At 40.0% G+C, this 20,286-nt stretch overlaps 1 protein-coding gene across 4 annotated transcripts in view; it reads left to right on the forward strand.

The window, feature by feature from the left end:
* Positions 1-20,286, forward strand: part of pvrl2l (PVR cell adhesion molecule related 2 like) — a 256,021-nt gene that overhangs the window by 101,149 nt on the left and 134,586 nt on the right. For all 4 annotated transcript variants that reach the window (XM_029443095.1, XM_029443096.1, XM_029443097.1 and 1 more), the window contains exons 2-3: positions 8,675-8,787; positions 11,936-12,179. In XM_029443095.1, the coding sequence (XP_029298955.1) occupies positions 8,675-8,787; positions 11,936-12,179 (357 nt within the window). The remainder of the gene's footprint in view (positions 1-8,674; positions 8,788-11,935; positions 12,180-20,286) is intronic.

Here is a 20,286-nt window from a genome sequence, read left to right on the forward strand (position 1 = left end):
AAAAATTGTAGAATATCTGTTTTAGAAATTAATAGCTGTACAGTTTTGCGCAGAAATGATTGACCTGTGAATGTGCAAATCTTAACAGTTAAATGTATAGAGAATATGTGCTATTATGTACAGAGATGATATTCCCAAAGATGTGCGTTAATGTAAAGTAGTAATGTTGATATGCACACATGGACCCCCAATTTTTTACGCCACCGCTAAGCATTGTGCTCATGCGAATGAGATCGGCAGCAGATCTGAGATTGCCGCCTGTCTGTTTGGGCTCTCAGGTGATCATTTTCATAATTTTTAATTATAAGTGGATGACATACCTGAACGTGTGGGAGTTGAAAGCTATCTACTCTAAGGTGCCCTACAATTTCCACAGTGAAATTGCATATCTACCACCTATTCATTATGATAACAATAGCTTTTGTGTGAAGTATCATGAACCATGTCAGCTTCTTGTCGATGGGAAGTAGCGTGTGTGAATGAGAAATCCTTGCTGAATGCATCATAAAAAGGACAATAAAAACTTGATTACAGATGGCTATATACAGTGGAAGTCATCTGGTGTCAAATAACAATTACTGGTGAGTCAGCTCTCACGCTCATTGTAAGTAATTGTAAGTCTCACACACACACACACACACACACACACAATCTGCACACACTGCAATTGTATTAATGCCCTAATCATGCGGATGAATCTGCAAAATACCAACTTCTCAGGCATGAATAACAATAGACTTCTTGTGAGATGGTCCACTGCGGATTTTTGGAAATAATGCAGAAGGATTTTGAAAAGGTTTCATAAACCCACAGGTAATATCATTTGCTCAGCCCATAGAGGATTATGAAGCCCAATTCAATTAGAGAAAAAAACCCAACATGAAATCACCATAATTGGAGTTAATGGCTTGTCAGCCGACAACATTGTGATACCCACAGTGTAAACATGTCAATTATGTGAGCTGTCAGGTGCACATTAATGTCATTCCAAAATTAAATTAAACTTTTCATTTTGCTTTGTAGCTCAGTCTCTCACACCCTATACATATCTGAAAATAGAAAATGCCAAAGAATAATTAAAATGTTATTACTTTTACAGTATGATGAATTGAGGCAATCCTCCAGTAAGTTAAACTGCCTTCCTTTTGCTAACACATATCCAATAACGCACATGTTTGAGTCATCCCTTACTGTGTTTTGTCCCACCTCAGGAAGTGAAACACACTTGGGGAGCAAAATGTTCTAAAATTACACATTTATCTGTGACTTAATGAGACGACTTGAGGCAGAAGCAAGATGTGTGATTGTTCCCCATTCACTTAGTATCCAACTATGTAAAGAAAGTTGAAATGTCATTTTTGTGTTCATGGATACATTTCAGAGACCTGCGTCATCTCTTGGGACGTGTCTGTTGGTCTGATTTATAATTTCTGAAATCTCGTTCCACTCGTAAGAGGCCGGGGTTGCAGTTTAAAATCACATCAGGGAGCTAATCACGCAGATCATTTATCAACAAAGCTACAGTTACACATTCGCAGAGATTGTTGAGGATGCTTCCAGCTGTGACAAACGTTTCCAATTTCCCATTTACATTTCTCCAAACGACATCATGCACTTTCATCACATATGCTTTAAGAGCTATATCTAATCAGGCAAAGACCAAGAGCCTTCAGTGCCAATTACATTTCATTCAGGTCACTGATGTGTGGCATGACAACAATTCCTGCAGAAATGTAAAAACTTTTTTCTGCACTGAATAAAAGAATCCACATTGTATTATTTAGCTCAGTGTTTCATACATATGGACTTTCTTCAGAACGGACCTGAACTTCCCTAATGTCTGTAATGAGTTGAGATTATTTGCTTTCATTTGATGCTGACGATCATAATGGGATGAGCCATTTATTATTCTGCGTGTGAATGTTTCCAGTGCAAAACAAACATCGATGCCAGCTCCCGTCTTAAATCACAGCTTCTTACTGTTTTTTGTTGAATGAAACCAAATTGAATTTTTTCGTCATTCAAAATCTCATTGAAGAGCAGCAAGAATCATCTATCGCTCATCTACAATAGCATTAGCTTAAATTCTGTGGAAAAAAATATGCACATTGATGGATTGAGATCCAGTATTTGAAGAGATAATGCAATTGTCTGCTTTCCATCAACCACCTTAGATTTTTCAATGGATCTCTCATTTTGGAATTCCAGCTGTATTAGCATCTTTGTGGTAACACATCCTCTCACACACACAAATGACGGCTAACGCTAGCTGTGTGTGTGTGAAACCAATGCCGCCTTCGTGACAACTAATCTCCCCTTTCCTCTCCCTCCACCATGTTGTTGATGTTTAAAAAAAAAAAAAGGCAACACAAAATGGCATGATTATGGGCTGTCACTTACCGCTAACACACACCGCGCCCTAGTGTGTGCTGGATGAGACAGTCAATCAGCGGCGGCTCTCCTCTGCTTTTTCCCTTCTCTTCCACGACACATTGGAAGAATTATATCTGTTGTTCATGTGGACATTTCACGAATGTCATAATTTAATAGATGCTGCCCTTTTTAATGCTGTGTGTGAACAATGTTTACACTCCACAGTGATCCATATGATTCGCTCATGACTCAAAGTATTACACATAAAGAATAACAATGTGATGAATACCTTAACCCAGCACTTCTTGCTACTTATGCATGAAGCGGATAAAATCTATATTTTCATATCGACAATGGATCGCATGTCTACCTGTGTGAAGGACGAACCTGAATTTTACCTCAACTTTCAACCCATCGCTTTTACAGTTATTTTCAGCATAAAAGCTCTAAAACAACCGACTTCGCACCATCAGACAGACACAGTTAGCAGCTAGCTGGTGAATATTATGGAACATTCAGCAACTAAAGAGATAGATATCTTCCCTGGGAATTTATAGAGATAAAAACAGAACTGAAAGGAGAATGCACATTCATCAGGTGGCCTGGAACACGGCTCCAAATGAATGCTAATGTCGCTCCGTGTCTGCCGGATGTGTAAAAAGGCAACTCTTTGCTTACAAGTGAGACGATATGTCAGTGTTGTTTTCACTGCTGGCACCCCACAAGTAACTGAAAAATGATTTATGATATGACGGATGACCCTGACGAAGGCCACAAGCCGAAACACGTTGGTCTGACAATACAGATGTTCCGTATACTACAAGTGTTGCCGGGGTTTTCACCTCCTTAAATAATAACTGAGTGCATGTTTAAGCTTTAGCAACAAGAAAGTAAGGGACAAACTTTCTCAGGACGGCCTGACATTGTTTGACGGGGACTTTTAGTAGTGAGCAAAACACAGACAATCTAAAAGAAGAAACAAATAACATACATAAGTTGTCGATGTATTCATCAGTCATCGTGACTGTTGTTTTCTAACATTCATCTCTGGTGTCTCACATGTGGACTGATATCTGTCCTCCCATCCATCCGTCTCCTCCTACTTATGCAAAAATGCATTTGTCCTCATTATGAGATCATAAACAAACAACAATGCTACAAGCTACACAGTGCCAAGTAACTGTGATTAAAATCTTCACTGCATGAATTTTTAAAAGCTCTTCTATCCCTTGTTGGCAGCACAGTTATATGAGTGGCTTTAAGCTTAATTTATGCTCCATCGCTCAGCACCTTCGACAGCTGTCTCTCGGAAAAAGCTGGTATGTCTCGCCTCAACCTGCGTACCTGAGTGACAAAAGCTGCAGGACAGAAATTATTAAGTGCTGTGATCACACTGTTAACCCCTCGTGGTCCCGCAGGGGTGAGCAGATGTGCGTTCACTCTTGTATAACATTGTATATGTATATGGATGAGGCATTTAAGAACAGAAATGGCTCCAGATTGTGAACGTTTAGTTGTGACTTGTGCAGCTCAAGCCTATAATAGATGCAACAATGTGATCTGACGTTAAATTCCTATTCTTTTGAGGTACAAGGTTCATTTCTGCCTATCATCTGGGCTTTAGTCTATTTTGTTCACAGTAAGTATGGTGCCTGAAAAGAGAACAAAATTAGCTTCATCATATATTGCTGTTATGTAAAAGTAATTCTCCAGTGCAGCACCTTTAGCTTCACAAATGCGTTAATTCTTTCCATGTCAGCGTCCGACAGCTGCTGGTAATCACCCAGATAAAAGCTGACATAACTGACATCATGACAGGCTGACAAAAACCCCAAAACAAAACAGCTGTGGTTCACCGCCCCGCTATAAGTATGTGATTTGGATGTTAATGTGCATGAGTGTGCAACCCCATCAGCATATTCCTCACGCTTACGCTGCGTGACTGTCTACATAGGGATGCTCCACATAAACAGGCAAATGCCACAAGCCTCTAAATGTCAATTAACTGTGATTCATGTCTCTGGTGCATTGGGAGGGAGGCAGAGTGCGGCCATTCATTTAACCGCCTCCCCTCTTTGACTTTCCATTTATGTTCATTTATCCACAGTGACTTCTACTGAGGACAACAGGAGAATAAGCTGCACATTGTGGGATCGTCGGGGTTGTGAGCGAATAATAGAGAGGACTGAATAGATGAGGATCATCGTGGTGCGTTGACACCGATCTCACTGATTGAAAACGTATGTGTGAAACGCTTCAGAGAAACAATGCAAAGCATAACCACAGTCACCAATTCAGTGTGATTCCACAGGGCACTTCTACTACGTCAACAATCGAGGAAGTGTGTGCTTCAGTAGTCTGCAGGAAATACATAACTGGCCTTGACTGTTCAAGAGGTAGAACCAAACTATAGGTATTGACATTGAGTCGTCATTAAACTTTAGTTGTAGTTCCAGTTTTATTTTTCCTTTAGTTACTTCAGGGGTATTTGCCTGATCTGAAACATAACCAGCAGCTCTCTTGAGCCTTCTCTCATTTATGTATTTAGAGCTTTATTCAAAAACCTTTTCTGAGCTGCCTTGATACTGAAAGACCCATAATGCAACTCAATAATATCTTTAATTAGACTGCAATCTTCTATCCAACCCTATACCCACAGTTTGCCATGCGGCCTTTATGTTAACGGTCTGAAGCCCATGCTGAGCGGCTCATAGTTTAATTTCTTACATTCTGAATGCCTCCTTTCCACAGGATGTTTAATTCTTTACATGACACTCACTGATATTCATGCATAGATTAGGTGGCGTGCCCCTTAAAGAAATGAAAATGGTATATCTGCTTTGTTGTTTTCCTTAAGTATTTTATCTGCTAACTTAAGCTATGGTATCAAGTAAAGTATGGATTCCAGATGATGTTCTCCAGACATAAATAGGTTTTTCTGTAGTTCTTCAAAAACATCAAATAGTAAAGTTTAAATCTCATCTAGTCTAACGTTTTACAGCCATAAAGTACCAGCTCAGATGCTTGACCCCCCCAAAAAACACAGCAAAACGCCCACAAGTGGAAAGTTTTTCGAGAGCAAGTTAGTCATGCCAGGTCCGCATGAACAGTAAGAAGAGAAACTTTCTTCATCCTCTTCCTTTGGCTCATCTCGTCTCTCAGAGTCAACTTGGCCTCCATGGAGCTTTTTGGATCCATCTCTGAGGAATTGAATCATTTGTGATGCGATCTCGTGCTCTCCGCTCCTTTCCTTTTAACTCTTTCTTTCAATGTTTTACTTCTTACTCCTCGTACCTCACATCGCTGCTGTGCGGCCTCCTATCATTCTTCTCCTCTGTTTAGTCATCCCTCTTCCTTTCCTCCTCCAGTCTCCCCTGCAGCTCCATCGCCTTCAGTCTCTCTGCTTTAGTCATCCACATTACTTTCTTATTTTTTAACCTTCATCCAGACTTTCTTTGTGTTGTTCTTATTATTATTTTACATTTATCATTCCACATGAATTCTTGTTCCTGTTCCTCTTATTTCTCCGGCTCTTTTCACATTCTTCCTGACTTTTTCTTTTTCAGTGCTTTGAGTCTTCAACCACGTCTCCAGCCTCCCCTCTGCTTCTCTTTTGTCTCTGTTGTCATTATTCCCCTGCGTCGCAGAAGACATTTCATTGTCCACTATGAATAACCCGAAAGCTTTATGTTATTTGTGGTTTCACCGATCTGGTGTGTGTGTGTGTGTTTTTTTGCATTTCAGCTTCTTTATGAACAGTGGGAGACGTGCATTGATGTGTTGAATCTGTGTGTTTGTGCGTGAGAGGAGAAGAATGTGACGGAAAGGGAAGCAAATAACGGAGACGGAGATTAACGTTTGGTTCGTTGCTGCTATTCTTGTTGATTCGGAGAAAATTGGAAAACTCTTCTGACAGGCTGTGATCTGTGTGTGTGTGTGTGTGTGTGTGTGTGTGTGTGTGTGTGTGTGTGTGTGTGTGTGTGTGTGTGTGTGTGTGTGTGTGTGTGTGTGTGTGTGTGTGTGTGTGTGGATAACTAGTTTGACATCCCATTGTCTCCCTCAGGGTAGAGTGGTTCAGTGACTAAGTCAGTGTCGTATGTATTCTCTGATTTATGCACACACACTCTCAGATGTACAGTAATCTCACACACACACACACACACACACAGACACACACAAGCATACGCCTTTACACACAAAAGTCATCCCTGCACACATGGGCGGTGATGTGGGTGCATGCATGCTGTAAATGCAAACAACTCCTCACCCCCTGCAGCACACACACACACACACACACACACACACACACACACACACACACACACACACACATTCCACATTCTTTGTTAATGTGACTGTGTTTTACAGCTGATTTGCAGGCTAAGCCCCGGCCAGCCCATTCACCTCTCTGCTGTGGCATGTAACATATTGTCGTAATCAATCCCTCACACACTAAGAGGCTTTTTCTCTGGAACCACCTGGGGCTAGCTAGCGGTTAGCGAGTGCTTATCCCCTTTTCTTGTGGAGAGAGCGAGAGGCCGGCTCCCCGCAAGAATTTTATCTTTACAGGAGCAGAGGCTGGCTGAGAGGGCAGGGAGGGAGGCGGTGGAGAAAAGACCTTGGTGGGATTTCATCGGCAGGGGGTTCATGGCAGGGGTCCGGATCGCTGCATGAGTGCCAAGCAGAGAGCAGTTAGAGGAGCAGGGCCAGTGGAGGGAGAAAAGAAAAGCATCGTTGTGTCAGAGTTACTAAAGTGAGCATCAAGAGGTTTGACGTGTGAGGTGTGACGCCTATTGTAGAGAAATGAAGTGAAATAATAAAAATGTCCCTTGGTTGTATATGGAAGCTGCCAAACACATTGAGCTGCAGGACTTGGACTAGATTGCATTAAGGAAGGATTACAACTTCTCTGTTTGCTCTCTCTGATCTTTCCTTTTTTATGTATTTTTTTACTTATTCTCTTTTAGTCATTTTCTCTCTTTCTTCGTCTCGTGATAACAAGGATTACACGTTCATTAAAGTTCATTAATTTCAAGGCAAGTCTAATCTACTGGCTATATATATTTATATATGTATATACACACTTTCTTAACAAAGCATGACTGCTGAGATTTGTCTCCCTGGTTGAGAGCATTGTGTTGACAACTAATCCAAACAAGAGGCCGTGACAATTCAAGTGAGCTGCTGATGTGCTTTTAATAAACACGAAACAAGGCTCACATCCTGTTTTAAGAATCTAGGTCTGCATTTGTGATCTTATTGTACAGCAGAATGTATCCTGCTCAAGGCTTTTATTCGTCAAATCCATTTGAGATTGAGTGGAAGCCCGACACTCCTGGGTGTATTTGAGCGCAGACACCTGACAGACAGGATCTCTAGCAATACGGATTCTTGTTTGGGGGAAGAAGAAGAAAGAAAGTGTAGCTGCACAGTCTTTATTTATGTATTTCTTTTACAAAGAGGTGAAAAGAGAAAAGAAGTTCAAAAGAAGTCGTGCAGTACATGACTTGGTCCTCGGCAGCACATAACTACACACAGTCTGTTGATCACAGAGTAAGAGACGAATATTAAGAAAATCATTCCACTGGTCCAATTTAACCCCAGAGTTGTGAAACACTGCACGGTGTTAGCGCGGTGCTCGCCTCTATCCATCCTCCTTTCATCTCTGTTTAAGTTGGAGCGCACGAGGCAGCTCTCCCGACTTGTTTTTGTTGAACCTGTGCTCGAGCGAAGAGTAACATGTGCCTGTCACTGAATTTCAAACGCATTAAAGAAGCGGTACTCGAGCTGCTGTTCCTAAAGGCTCGCCCCCTAGCGATGCCTCATGGTAGACAAGCTTTATTGTAATGAGGAGGGCCTACCTGAAAGATGCTGGCTAAGACTCTGCCTGAGGCCTGCTATCAAAGGCTCATGATATAAATGCCTTTTCCGTCTTTTGAAAGATCTTGTCTCGGTTTTCGCTCCGTTTCTTTTTTTAATTCCCCCTCATTTCCCTCACGCTTCTTTATAACCTTGTTTTAAATCGTCCAACACACACTAAGGGGGTCCATCCTGCCTTCTAACAAACTAAATGAGTGGGAGGGCAGCTCATTTATACAAGTTACATCAAAATACTAATACTCCAGATTGTTACCATTGTGGTCTCTCTCGCTCTTCTCAGTCTTCGCCCTCTTAGTCTCCATTTGTTCAAGCTCCTCTTTTAGTAACAATACAAACAAACGTGTTCAATTATTCAAGCAGTATTGCTTTTGTGGATGATGCATAATCTTCCTCTTTGTCTCCTTTTTTCGCCTGCTTGTAGGGTTTGGGGCTCAGAAAGTACGAGTGGAGGAGGAGCTGGAGGCGTATCCCACAGAGTCCGTTGATCTCCGCTGCGAGTTTATCGATGGAGGAGGCCGCACCAAACTCACACAGGTAAGATGGTGCACATCGCTGTGTTTTAAGTAGCTTTGGAAGCGCTGGAGCTCAGAACGTCTAAGTAAGATTGACAAGATAGTTATGTCTAATGTTGGAAGGAACAGATCATTCTATCCCTCGTGACAAAACAAGAACATGCAAACAAATAAATGAATGGTACACATGTTGTTTTGTTTAAAGGAACACCCAGCACACGTGAAGAAATGAGAAACCGCTACACTAGGTCCAACTAAGTCCTAAACTGCCGTATCCACACGCTTAGAAACAACAAATGAGTAATTGAGTGCGTTTCCATCCACCGCTATTAAAAAAAATATATAAAATAACCAATTACCGCCGCCAACTGTTCAATGCACAACCTAATATTTGCATTACAGTAGTGGATGGAAAGGCTTATTAATTAGCATTTTTCCTTTGCTGATTTTCTGGAAATTCTGTTAGAATTTGCACTGAATTTGAATGGAGACATGTAGCTTAACAGCAGTTAATTTACATATTGGAGAGTTATTTAATGACCTATGTTGGCATGGTGTCTGCACACAAGCAAAAGAGGAGCAAAGAAGTGTTCGGCTCAGCTTAAGCCTGGAAGCACTGGGAGAAGCCTTTATTGTGTTGCACTCGGTTGTACACTCGTACATTGACAGAGTACGTGTGTACAGAATGAAGAAAGACAGCTTTAGAGGAAAGTTCACACCCGCCGTACTTTCTCACCTCTGCACAGCTGACTGGTGGGAGGCAGCCGACAATGTTGAAAATCTGACAAACACTGAGTTTGAAGCATACTGACCCTTTTAGCCTTGACTAACAACAATATGTTAATAGCAATCAATACCACATCATGGGGATTGCATTACTTCTGCAATATGCAATAAAAGCATCTTAAAAGTGCAAAGGTTTCTGAGCAGTAGTTAAATATAAAGTATTTTTTTTTTCCTATCATTGCCGGAGTTGACGCAATTAAAGTCAATTTATTTGATCAACTTCTCCGACACCACCTTAACTCTTCTGATGTCTTATCGTACACCAAGTAGACTAAAGCAAAATGCTATGAGCGGTTTTCTTCTTGTTTCATGCTGGTGGGATCTGGACTGCTCTCAGTCGTGGATGGAATCAATACGCCATTTGTTCACTGAGAAACTCATTTGCAGACTTCAGTTGCTTAATTACTTACTTAATTTTTGATATTTTCTCTACAATACAGCGAACAAGAGAATGTCATCCACTAATTTGCGCAGACATCGGGTTACAACCCGTCTCCCTCTTCCACCCACCTTCAACCCTCTCTGCTTTTTCTCCCCCACTCCTCCTGATGTCATACATTTAATACATATTTGCTAAATGTGTATTGATTAACTTTATTCCCCCACCTGCCTGGTCTACCACTCTTGCCAGTAGTTTGTATTTAACACTGTCACTTTGAAAACTGAAGAGAAAGGAAAATCAATTTGGTATAACATCAGCAGTGTTCTCCCTCGTGGGAGAGTCTCATACAGCCATTACATATATCAATATCTTTCACATATCAGAAATGATAATAGGAAAAGCGTCTAAGATGATCCGGCTACAGGCTCATTCAGAGAGTGTTTGCAAGTCTAAGTGACCTTTCATTTCATCTTGCACTAGAATCTGGGCTCCTTACTTTGACAGCTTTAATTGAGTTTGACACTTTGCTACTAATGTAGAAGTGAAGTTATTTCAGCCTTCAAGGAAGGTAGGACCGCTCATATGTCAATACTTGTACAGAGATATATATGTGTGTGTATATGTATGTACATACACATGCAGATTACCATCTAATTGATACCTTTACATTTGTTATAGAAATATAAAGTAACTAAATGCTATTTACTGAATTGTATTGCTTCAAAATACAGTACAGCTGTTTCACACGCTTTTGAAATGACTGTACAAATTGAATTTCTGTCTTTGTGTATAATTCAAATACACAATAGTTCAAATTGTAATATTAGGGTTTTAGCCTAAAATAGTATTGTGCTGCAAATTCAGGCTTGTCCATGGCTTCAGTGCTCATATCATCTAAAATATATCTTTTTCCCCAAACAATGTGTTCACATACATGTTGTAATGTTGCTTGATTACTATAAGCATTTAGACATCTTTTGTATAGATGGTAAATGGACTACATTTATATAACTAGTTTTAGAAACCACTCAAAGCGCTTTACAACACAAGCCAGCAATCACCCATTCACAAACATGCATACACTGGTGACAGAGGCGCCTATACAAGCAGCCAACTGCTCATCTGGAGCGAGAAACATTCACACACACTCGCACACACACGGAGCAATTTGGGTTTTCAGTGTCTTGCCCAAGGACACGTGTACTTGTACCACTTATTGAGCCACGGCCCCAATACAGGAATGATTCTGTCCCCACTGTAACCGTGATCACTAGTGGCAGTTTATAAACAGATATACGCACCTACCATCATTTATCATTTATTTTGCAGTTATATGGTCTGCTTATAAAGCATGAGGTGAAAGGGACAGGAGCAGGGCATTTATATTAGTCTGAAAGTCGAAAGTTGGACCTTCAGCAGTGGTTGTGACACACGACTCATGGAGGCAATTATGGTGATTTAAAACCCTTAGCTCCTGATTGCCGCAATTTGCTCAAAAAAATCACACTCCTTCTTCTTCCAAGTATATCATTATCTCTGATGTGCACTGCGATAAACCTTCAATAATTCACTCAGAAATCCAGAACATGCCTGAGAGTAGTCACATTTTCAAGTTTTCTTCACTATCAAAGTATCCCAGTTATAGTTATAGTCCACGGGTACACTGCAAACAAGAACTACTTGTAGCTAATTCTGCATACTTTTAATGGTGCCGGTTCACATCTTAACTCAATCTATGGCAACATAACTCTTCCTGTTTACATCCTCCCAACGCTTTATGCTTGTTAGTTAAGGAGAGCAGTTGTCTCAGGAGGTGCCCACAGTGACAGTCTTTCAAAAAAACCTGCATCAGACGATCATTCTTGAAAGAACTGTAGTCTGGCTTTAAATAGAAAATTAGACATCTGCACACCTGATCCTTTAATAGAAACATGACGCTTTAAAAAAGTAAGCCATTGGGCAAACGATAACCACAGGTTTCCTCAAACTCTGTTCTCACCAGGTGTCTTGGATATGGGAACCCATTGATGGTCAAAGGGACAACATCGCTGTATACCACCCGCTCTATGGACAGAGTTTCCCCAACCTCTCCTTCAAAGACCGAGTTGTCTTCCTCCACAACAGCCTGGAGAACCCGTCCATTAGGATTTCTAACCTAAAAATGTCCGACGCTGGCCGGTATACCTGCGAGTACGCCACCTACCCTTCTGGAAACGAACAAGGGACGACCACCCTCGTCATGCTTGGTGAGTAAAGAGGTTACATGTGTCCATGTATTTCATAAACTGCTCATGTTTTTATCTAACAAGGACAGTAAAGGGCTAGGAGCACCAAAAGGTCAACAACACTTCAACTTTTCTAAAAAAAATAGGGTCGTGCTTCAAACAGGCTTTTCAAAAGCTGCTCTGCTACATCAGCCTTGACAAGCGCCTCCCCAGCCATCTGCTTATCACTGCTTTTCTATCAAAAAGGATCCCATCGGACCCAAACTCTAAGAAGAAGCAATTTAAAGTATTGATGAGTATAGAATGGTATATTCTGATTTGATGCAGAATAAAAAGCAAAGTAGATAGGGGAAAATGTTCAGATTCAGATGTGGCACGACATGTAAAGTAATGTACGATTTGATCAGCAGACAGTCTGTGATATAAGATACACTGGAAGTCTTTATTCCAGACTTCACTTCTCATATTGATAAATATATTTATATATATATATTATAATTACATATATATATATATATTATAATGACATTATTATTATAATTACATATATATATATATATATATATATATATGTAATTATAATTACACATATATATATATATATATATATATATATATATATATATATTATAATATAATAATTATAATTACATGTGCCCACGATTATGGTTTTTAGGATGAGACTTCCATGTTGAATGACATTTAGGTAATGGATGTATAAGCATTTGAAGGGAGAGATGTAAGGAACATCTCCTACGTGAGGTGAAAGAGACGAGCTGATGTTCTGAACACAACATGAAGTTTGATTCTAGTGATTTGGCTGCAGATCAACACAGTCAGCAGTAGCATTAGTGGCTGTGACACACAGCGCGTGGAGGCAGTTAGGGTACTTTAAAACCCTTTGTGCCAGATTACAGCAATTTGCATTTAAAAAAAAATCCCACTCTTTCTCTGAATCATAATGCAGTCAAATCTGAACACACGTACAACATGTGTTTATATTCAGTGTGACTTAAACTTGCTGAGTATCATTATGTTCAAATCCGCTTAGGAAGTTTCTACTTATGACTCCAGATCTCAGAATCATCACGTTTTTAAAGTGTTCTTCAGTATCATAGTAATCCATTGATAGCTGTCTGTACACTCATAAGTCCATTGCAAACAGGAACAGCTAATAGTGCCAATTTGCCAAAATGTAGAGGAAATATAGTTCTAAAAAGCAGACAACAGCTAACTCACTGACTCCATTCAACATTATATTTCCTATTTACATTCCTCAAAGCCACTGTAGTTCCAAAACTTGATTATCATAATTATCCCGCAAATAGAAGTAAGACAAAGAATAATAGTTCAAAATCCATTAATATCATTTTTCTTTCATGTTTCTCTATCAATGTTTTACAGACAAAGAACCAAAACCATTTTAAATTGCGACAATTTTTTTTGGTTTTTGTCTGAGTGGGGGGCCTACAGTGTCGCACTTTGAAAACTCCTGCTCTAACTAAATAATTAGTATAAATTAAATATGTAAATAGCATACCCACACAGCTGTTAACGTGTATTCTCTGCACAGTTTCTTTCCCACTTGTCAACAGGCTGAACCACTGCAAACAAAGACTGACCAGAAAAGTGAAATCTGGAGAACTGCTTAACGTTACCTCAGTGTCTTGATTTTTAAAACTGAGTGGTTTAGTTGCTGTTAGCAGGAGACGCATCCTGTTTGTAATTGGAGCCAGCTGGTGTTATTCATCCACCCACATGTCCTCCCATTTGCACTCCGCTTACAAAGGAATCAGATGCCTGGTGTCTTTCTCTCGTAGTTTATAGCACTGAGGAGACTTCATGCTTGAATGTGAATTTAAAAAAAAAGCTCCCCTGATTGTTATATGCTGTGTTTACAGTATATGACCAATAGTGTCAGTGGTTGTACCATCAAGAGCTCATACATGCAAAGCTGCTATCATAGTGGCATGCTCAAGAGACAATCTAATATAATGCATATTCTGCACAGTGTAATCTGCCTGGTGCTTTTCCCTTTTTTATTAGTTTAGTCAGGGTGAGATGTGGGAGATGTTTTGAAGCCTTTTTTCTATTTTTTTTGTACAAATTCGATGTAATTCAGCATGTTATTTATTTAGTTGGTGTACAATAAAAGGAAGAAGAAAATTGAAAGCGTGCTTACAGGCGTGGTGACACTGTACAGTATGTAAAGGTGTTGCTGCCCAACATGTGAGTCTGGATTCCTTTTCTGCTGCCCTAAAATTGTTCACATAGACTCTCAAAGTCACTGCAGAGACACAATGGGTGGCAATAATTAAAATTAAAAATAAATAAAGTACTCCAGTCGTTGCAGCCAGTATGGTTCAAGAAAATAAATGTTTGACAATTCGTTTTATGTCCTTCCCCCAGCTGGGCCAGTAACGTTTCCCCCCAGTAGTTTTTTATTTGTTAAGTAAACCTTCACATAACAATGCAAAATCCACTCTGGACTCTCTCTCAGAGAACAGAGAACACTGGAGATGCAGAACTTGGCTGTCTTGCAGAGAAAACAGGGTGCAATATTCTGGCGGGCTTGCAGATGGATGTGGGCTAAGCCTTCTAAACTGCTGCCGCTGGCACAAAGCAGAGGTAGACTGGGAAATACCTGCTGGAAAGCTCACTGACTCGCCTTTTGTCTGGAGTTACAGCAGTGCCAAGCTCTCTGGGACAGATTGTGGTCCATGTAAATGTAATTGGCGAACTAAGTGTGTCTCAAAGTCACTGGAAGAGTCATATTTTACCTTATTGGATACAGAATCCATATGAGCCAATGACATTAGACCTTATTGAATCCCCAACCTCTGGCAGCCAATCACATTACATCTTATTGGATATAGAATCACCAGCACCCCAATCATATCAAAACATATTTAAGTACGAATACATAATCCTGACAGCCAATTGTATTATAACTTATTGGATACAGCACCACCGCCAGCCAATCTTATTACCACTTATTGGGCTGTGAATAAAGAATCACTCACTTGGCAGTGAATGATATGATATTGTCCTGGACGGGGACCATGCACAATGGATGGTAGCCAATAATAGTGCATCTTATTGGATATAGTGTAGCCAGCAGGACAGGAAAGAATTGCAGGTGAGGGAGATTCTGGTGGATCAGTTATAAGTGTTTTAAAGCCCTCGGAGGGAAAAATTGTTCTCATTGTTTTTGAATTTGAAGAGGGAGACGGTGAGAGTCCAGGTGTTAGAGGAGTGGACTGCAGAGGGTCACTGGTTGGAGTCCACGGATCAGCTGAGTGAATAAGTGGCAGATTGGAGTGGAGCTTCTGCAAACATTTCTCTCAGACAGAAATAACTCAAGGATGGAGTTGACCCTAATGGGTGGAGCCATATTTTTCAGTGAAGCCCAATGAAAAAAGATATGAAATTCAGTTTCATAAGCCATCGCAAGCCATCTCCTGAATGCATATTAGTTCTTTTTTCAGTCACGTGTTATGTTCGGTTTATAAAATGACAATGTTGTGTGCACTTATTAAGTAAATGTACTCATTATGTACATGAACAACCATTTTATAGAAAACATATTATAATTATGGATGCTCCTAACAACTAATTTACCCAACATTAAAACAGAAGTTTAAACTTTGGCTCGTTGACTCGTCTTAAAGCAAGAAAACAGTCAAAATTGAGAGCAATCGAGTCAATAAAGTAAACATTGTGTGAAAAAATACACACACATTATAAGAACCATTTGAAATTGCTGTTAACATTAGTAACTCACGAATGCTTGCTTTTTATAAAGCAACATTTTACAAGGAAGACAGGACATTTCATTAGAAATGATGTCAATATGTATTTCCAGTGTGAACATAAATAGTTAGTCGCTAGTCTGCACCTGAAACACTAGTACGCAGTGTTTCTGGTGCCGACTAGCAAGTGTAGCAAGTTTTAATAGACTAGTTGACTAATTGCGCACATCCCTAATTATAAATATAATGTATTACATACTAAAACATGTCAACAGTCATACTAAATGACTTGATTTTTAAGTCTGGGGTTGACAATAGACAATGTTATAGAAATGGAAGATGTAAACCTTCTGTAAAGTCTTCTATATATTCCTGTAGATCCCAGCTACTAAACCTTGGATTAAATACTCTGCTCTTCCTCAACATCTGCTGTCCATGCGTTCTGTAGTAAAGCATTACGACCCTATAATAGCACCAGTCAGAGGCTCATCGGCCAACGGCAGTAAGAATGTGGCTGTACCGGTCAGGTGAAAACATTTGTAAGAGTGAGAAACTGGGTCTTGCTCTGAAGAAATCCTGTGTGCAAAGCAACACCTCCCTGGATGAATAAAGGTTAAAGACAAATTACTGCAGTAAGAAGGTGCTCTGTGAATAGGATCCAGCCCTGATGGCATACCACAGCCAGAATCAGTATATTTATTTGTGTTTTTCCTAAACCTTATCTAAATTAAATATAACTATCTTGACTCCCAGTGTTACTGACTTCCTCAGTTAAGGAGGACCTTTGTGGCAGGTAGAGATAACCTAAACACAACAAGTATAGACCCAATCCCCATTCACTCACGGAGAACATGTCAGTCTGCAGATACTACAATAACAACTGCTGCTGTGTTGCTGTGTACTGTAACAACCTTGGTGAATTGGAACAGCATCCACCATTATTTATATTGTAGAGTTGTTGATAACAGACAGAGGAAGGTAAAAAATAAAAATGCCTCAAGTAGGAGCACTGAGTCAGTCAAAATGCAGTTAAATGCAGCAGCACAAAGAGGCTTGAAATGTGAGGCCTCAAGGTGCTTTTTGTATCTGTGTTCAGAGTCTGAGCTGAGTTTAGAAGTCTAAATGATGTGTTTTTAGCTTTTAAGTTTTGCATAACAATAGTGACATTGGGAATTATTATTAATTTCTTCTTTATAGTTTTCTTTTTACATTTCACGCACTTAGTTAACTGCTCTCAAGCTTAAATGAGCTAAATGACTCTTAAGCTTAAATTAATGCATTTTGTCAACATTTCTAGCAGCCAATAATAGGTTGTCAAAACAACCCACACAGCCGAATAATTGCAGTATAAACTATTCCTGTGTTCCTTGAATATTCATGTATTGGTAACAGCTGAGAACACATAGTGAGCCAAACAGATGTTTTTTCCCAACAATGTCTGGAAATATTCAGCGGCAGTGTGTCAAGCTGAGAGAAGATGTTTACATGCCTGGGCAGCTGGTAAGACATGAATTCCAAAAAATTAACAAGATCCAGAAGCCTTTATTGATTTTTGGCTAATGTATGCAGCAAAGTAGAAAATACAAAAAACAAACATCACTCGGCTGCCTTCATCAGGATACAGCATTGAATAAATCCATGTTTAGGGAGGAAGAGAAGGAAGAAACATTGATACGTGCCACCGGCCGCTACTTAATCCAAATATGTCTGCTCTGCATCCTCAGTTTCAGTGTTACCAAACATTGTTTCTACTTCATGGGGGACATATAGCTCATCACTGGTGGCATATTGAAGTTGATGTAGGTAATATGGAGGATTTAGTTTGTTTCCATTTTGCACTTGAACCAATAGAGGTCAAGTATCAGGTAACACAACTCTAAAGGTCAGAGTGGGCAGGTTTACTTTTTCTCTTTTCTTGACCCTTTTTATGTCTAGGGAACCTTATTGACATAGAAATATGTGTTGATGGATTATGCATCATCACATGCAGTGGCAGTGTATGAAAATATCAATAATCAGCATGTCAAAGATCAATCGAAAGTTAGACTTTTAATGGATACAACAACAAGACTGACAGCTACAGCCATGCTAGCAGCTCTGTGAGGCTATATTTAGACCCAGCAGTGCTTTGGGCTAAACGGTAAAAAGACCATGCTAACATGTTTGGAATGATATGTTATTACCAACGTTTATGGTAATCCATCCAATAGAGGAAAAGTCAGGTGATCACCAAAGTCAGTGGACTTATCCTCTGGGACACATTAATGTTACAGAACTCTGTGGCAAGCCATATATAAGTGCTTGAGATTCTGGAGCAACCTTGCTGCCAAAACAGTTATAATAAAAATGGACTTCATCAGCCTGTAAAATGTGTACAGATTGCTTTAGACTGTTTCAAGAGCCACACACTGCGACACAACCCAGATAGGAGATGATTCTGGGTCAACTTTGGTTGATTTATGGAAATAAATGGGTCAGTTATGGCAATGTTGAGGGGGTTTTGCTCCACAAATGGCTCATCTCTAACCAGCGACTTGTAAGATATGTGCACCATTTGCATACTTAGCCAAGTGCAACAGACCACTTGTAATCTAGTTTAGATCTGGGTGTTCAAAAGGCTAGAGTGTGGCTGTGGTCTGGCACAGCTCTGCACAATATCAAGGTTAAGTTGGTGTCCTTGCAGCCAGATTGCAATGGCTTCATCACTGTTATTGCATGGCAGAATGTGGGCCAAGTGTAAGTAATAATGTTTGTTAGTACTGAGCTTCACTAATTAGCTTTCTGGGTGTCAGGATGGTTTCAACACAAACTCTGGGAGTATGACAGATGTCAGCTGTCCTGTGTGAATGCCACCTTAATTCAGCAACAGCCGACTTCACACTCAGTTACAAATCTTCACGCTTGGCAGATATGCCCAACTTGTTTATGATTCAAACTGGCAATGTTCCAGTCACAGGCTTTGATCTGTAACTGCTTGCCAAGTCAAAAAGAAAGACAGTCTCAGGTTCAAGTCAGGCCAAGCATCTGCCTTGCTGAAGGGTCCTGAGAATCCCTTGCAGCTACTGGGACAGTGTTTCACAGCAAATGTCTCTCGGAGAGAAGGCAAGCAAATGTGAGGGGGAGTTTGGAAAAGTTTATACATGCAATGCGTCTGTTTGTTAAAAACCACAATCCTTAGCTAAGCACTCAACAAAATGCAATTTTAATGTGTAAAATGAAAGCATGTGGTGAAAATCACTTACACCTTGTAAGCTTTCTTAGTGTAGGGTTAATATTCCAATTAGACTTCATGCAGTTAACTGTGTTTGGAAACATTACTGTAATGCATCTTTCCTGTCTCCCTGTCAGTCTCTGGCATTCAGCCTATTGATGGTATCAAAGGGGCGGTGTGGGGGGATAAACAGAGCTGTTTATTCAGCTCTGTTAGCATAGCTTCCTGCTTGCCTTCTAATTACTCTGTACTCATAATGTCTCAGGCTGATGTGAGAACTAGCAGTGGGCCCAATTGGATGCAATGTCACGAAACACATCAGGGATGGTTACTCCTGACTTGTTTAAGCCCGCAGATCAATCCAAAACCCCTTTCTGCCACTCTGATTTACTCTCTTCTCCTTTCTGCATGATCGGTCTCTCTCTCTCTGTTTATGTCTTTCAACTCCTCCATCCTCTCTGTTTGTGCCTCCTCTCCTCTCTTATGCTTTTGTCTTTTCTATCCCCGTGCTGTCTGAACTCTCACCTCTCTTGTCTCGCTTTGTCTCAGCTCTCCATGTCTGTTCAGGCTTTTTGTTTCATCTCCCGTCCTGTGATATCTTCCGGTTCTAAAAAGATAATATGTAAGACTTTTATGTTTTTTTTTTATCCCACCTGGATTTGGATTTAATAATATATGATAAAAGCTGACACTATCATCTGCTATCCATAAATAAACATAGACAATACATTGACATAAAGAAATAATGATGGGAAAATAAAGGAGGAAGGGGATTCTTAATCAGGAAATAAAGTCCAATTTTATTTACTAAACCTACCTCTTTTACATAAGATTCTCAAGAGACTGAAAACCTACCATTACATGCTAAAATGAATGCAAATCTGCACAGCCGCATGCAGCTTTGATAATTAAGGTTATCAAAAAGCTGATGCACTACCCTCGCAACAAAGCCAATGAGGTAGTGATATGTCAACCACTAACCTCCCAGAATCACTAGTAATTGGCACTTTATGTTGTAGGCTAAACACCTGCTCACACCATAATGTGGCACATCAAAATTCCTTCACATGGTCTTGTTTAAAAAAAGTGGTTTAACAACACGTTGTAATATCGGTGGATTGCCTACTCCGGGTAGGGAATGAGCCCTTACTCCAAGTGAAGGAGT

The sequence above is a fragment of the Cottoperca gobio genome, chromosome 11 (assembly GCF_900634415.1).
Source record: "Cottoperca gobio chromosome 11, fCotGob3.1, whole genome shotgun sequence".
Taxonomy (NCBI): domain Eukaryota; kingdom Metazoa; phylum Chordata; class Actinopteri; order Perciformes; family Bovichtidae; genus Cottoperca; species Cottoperca gobio.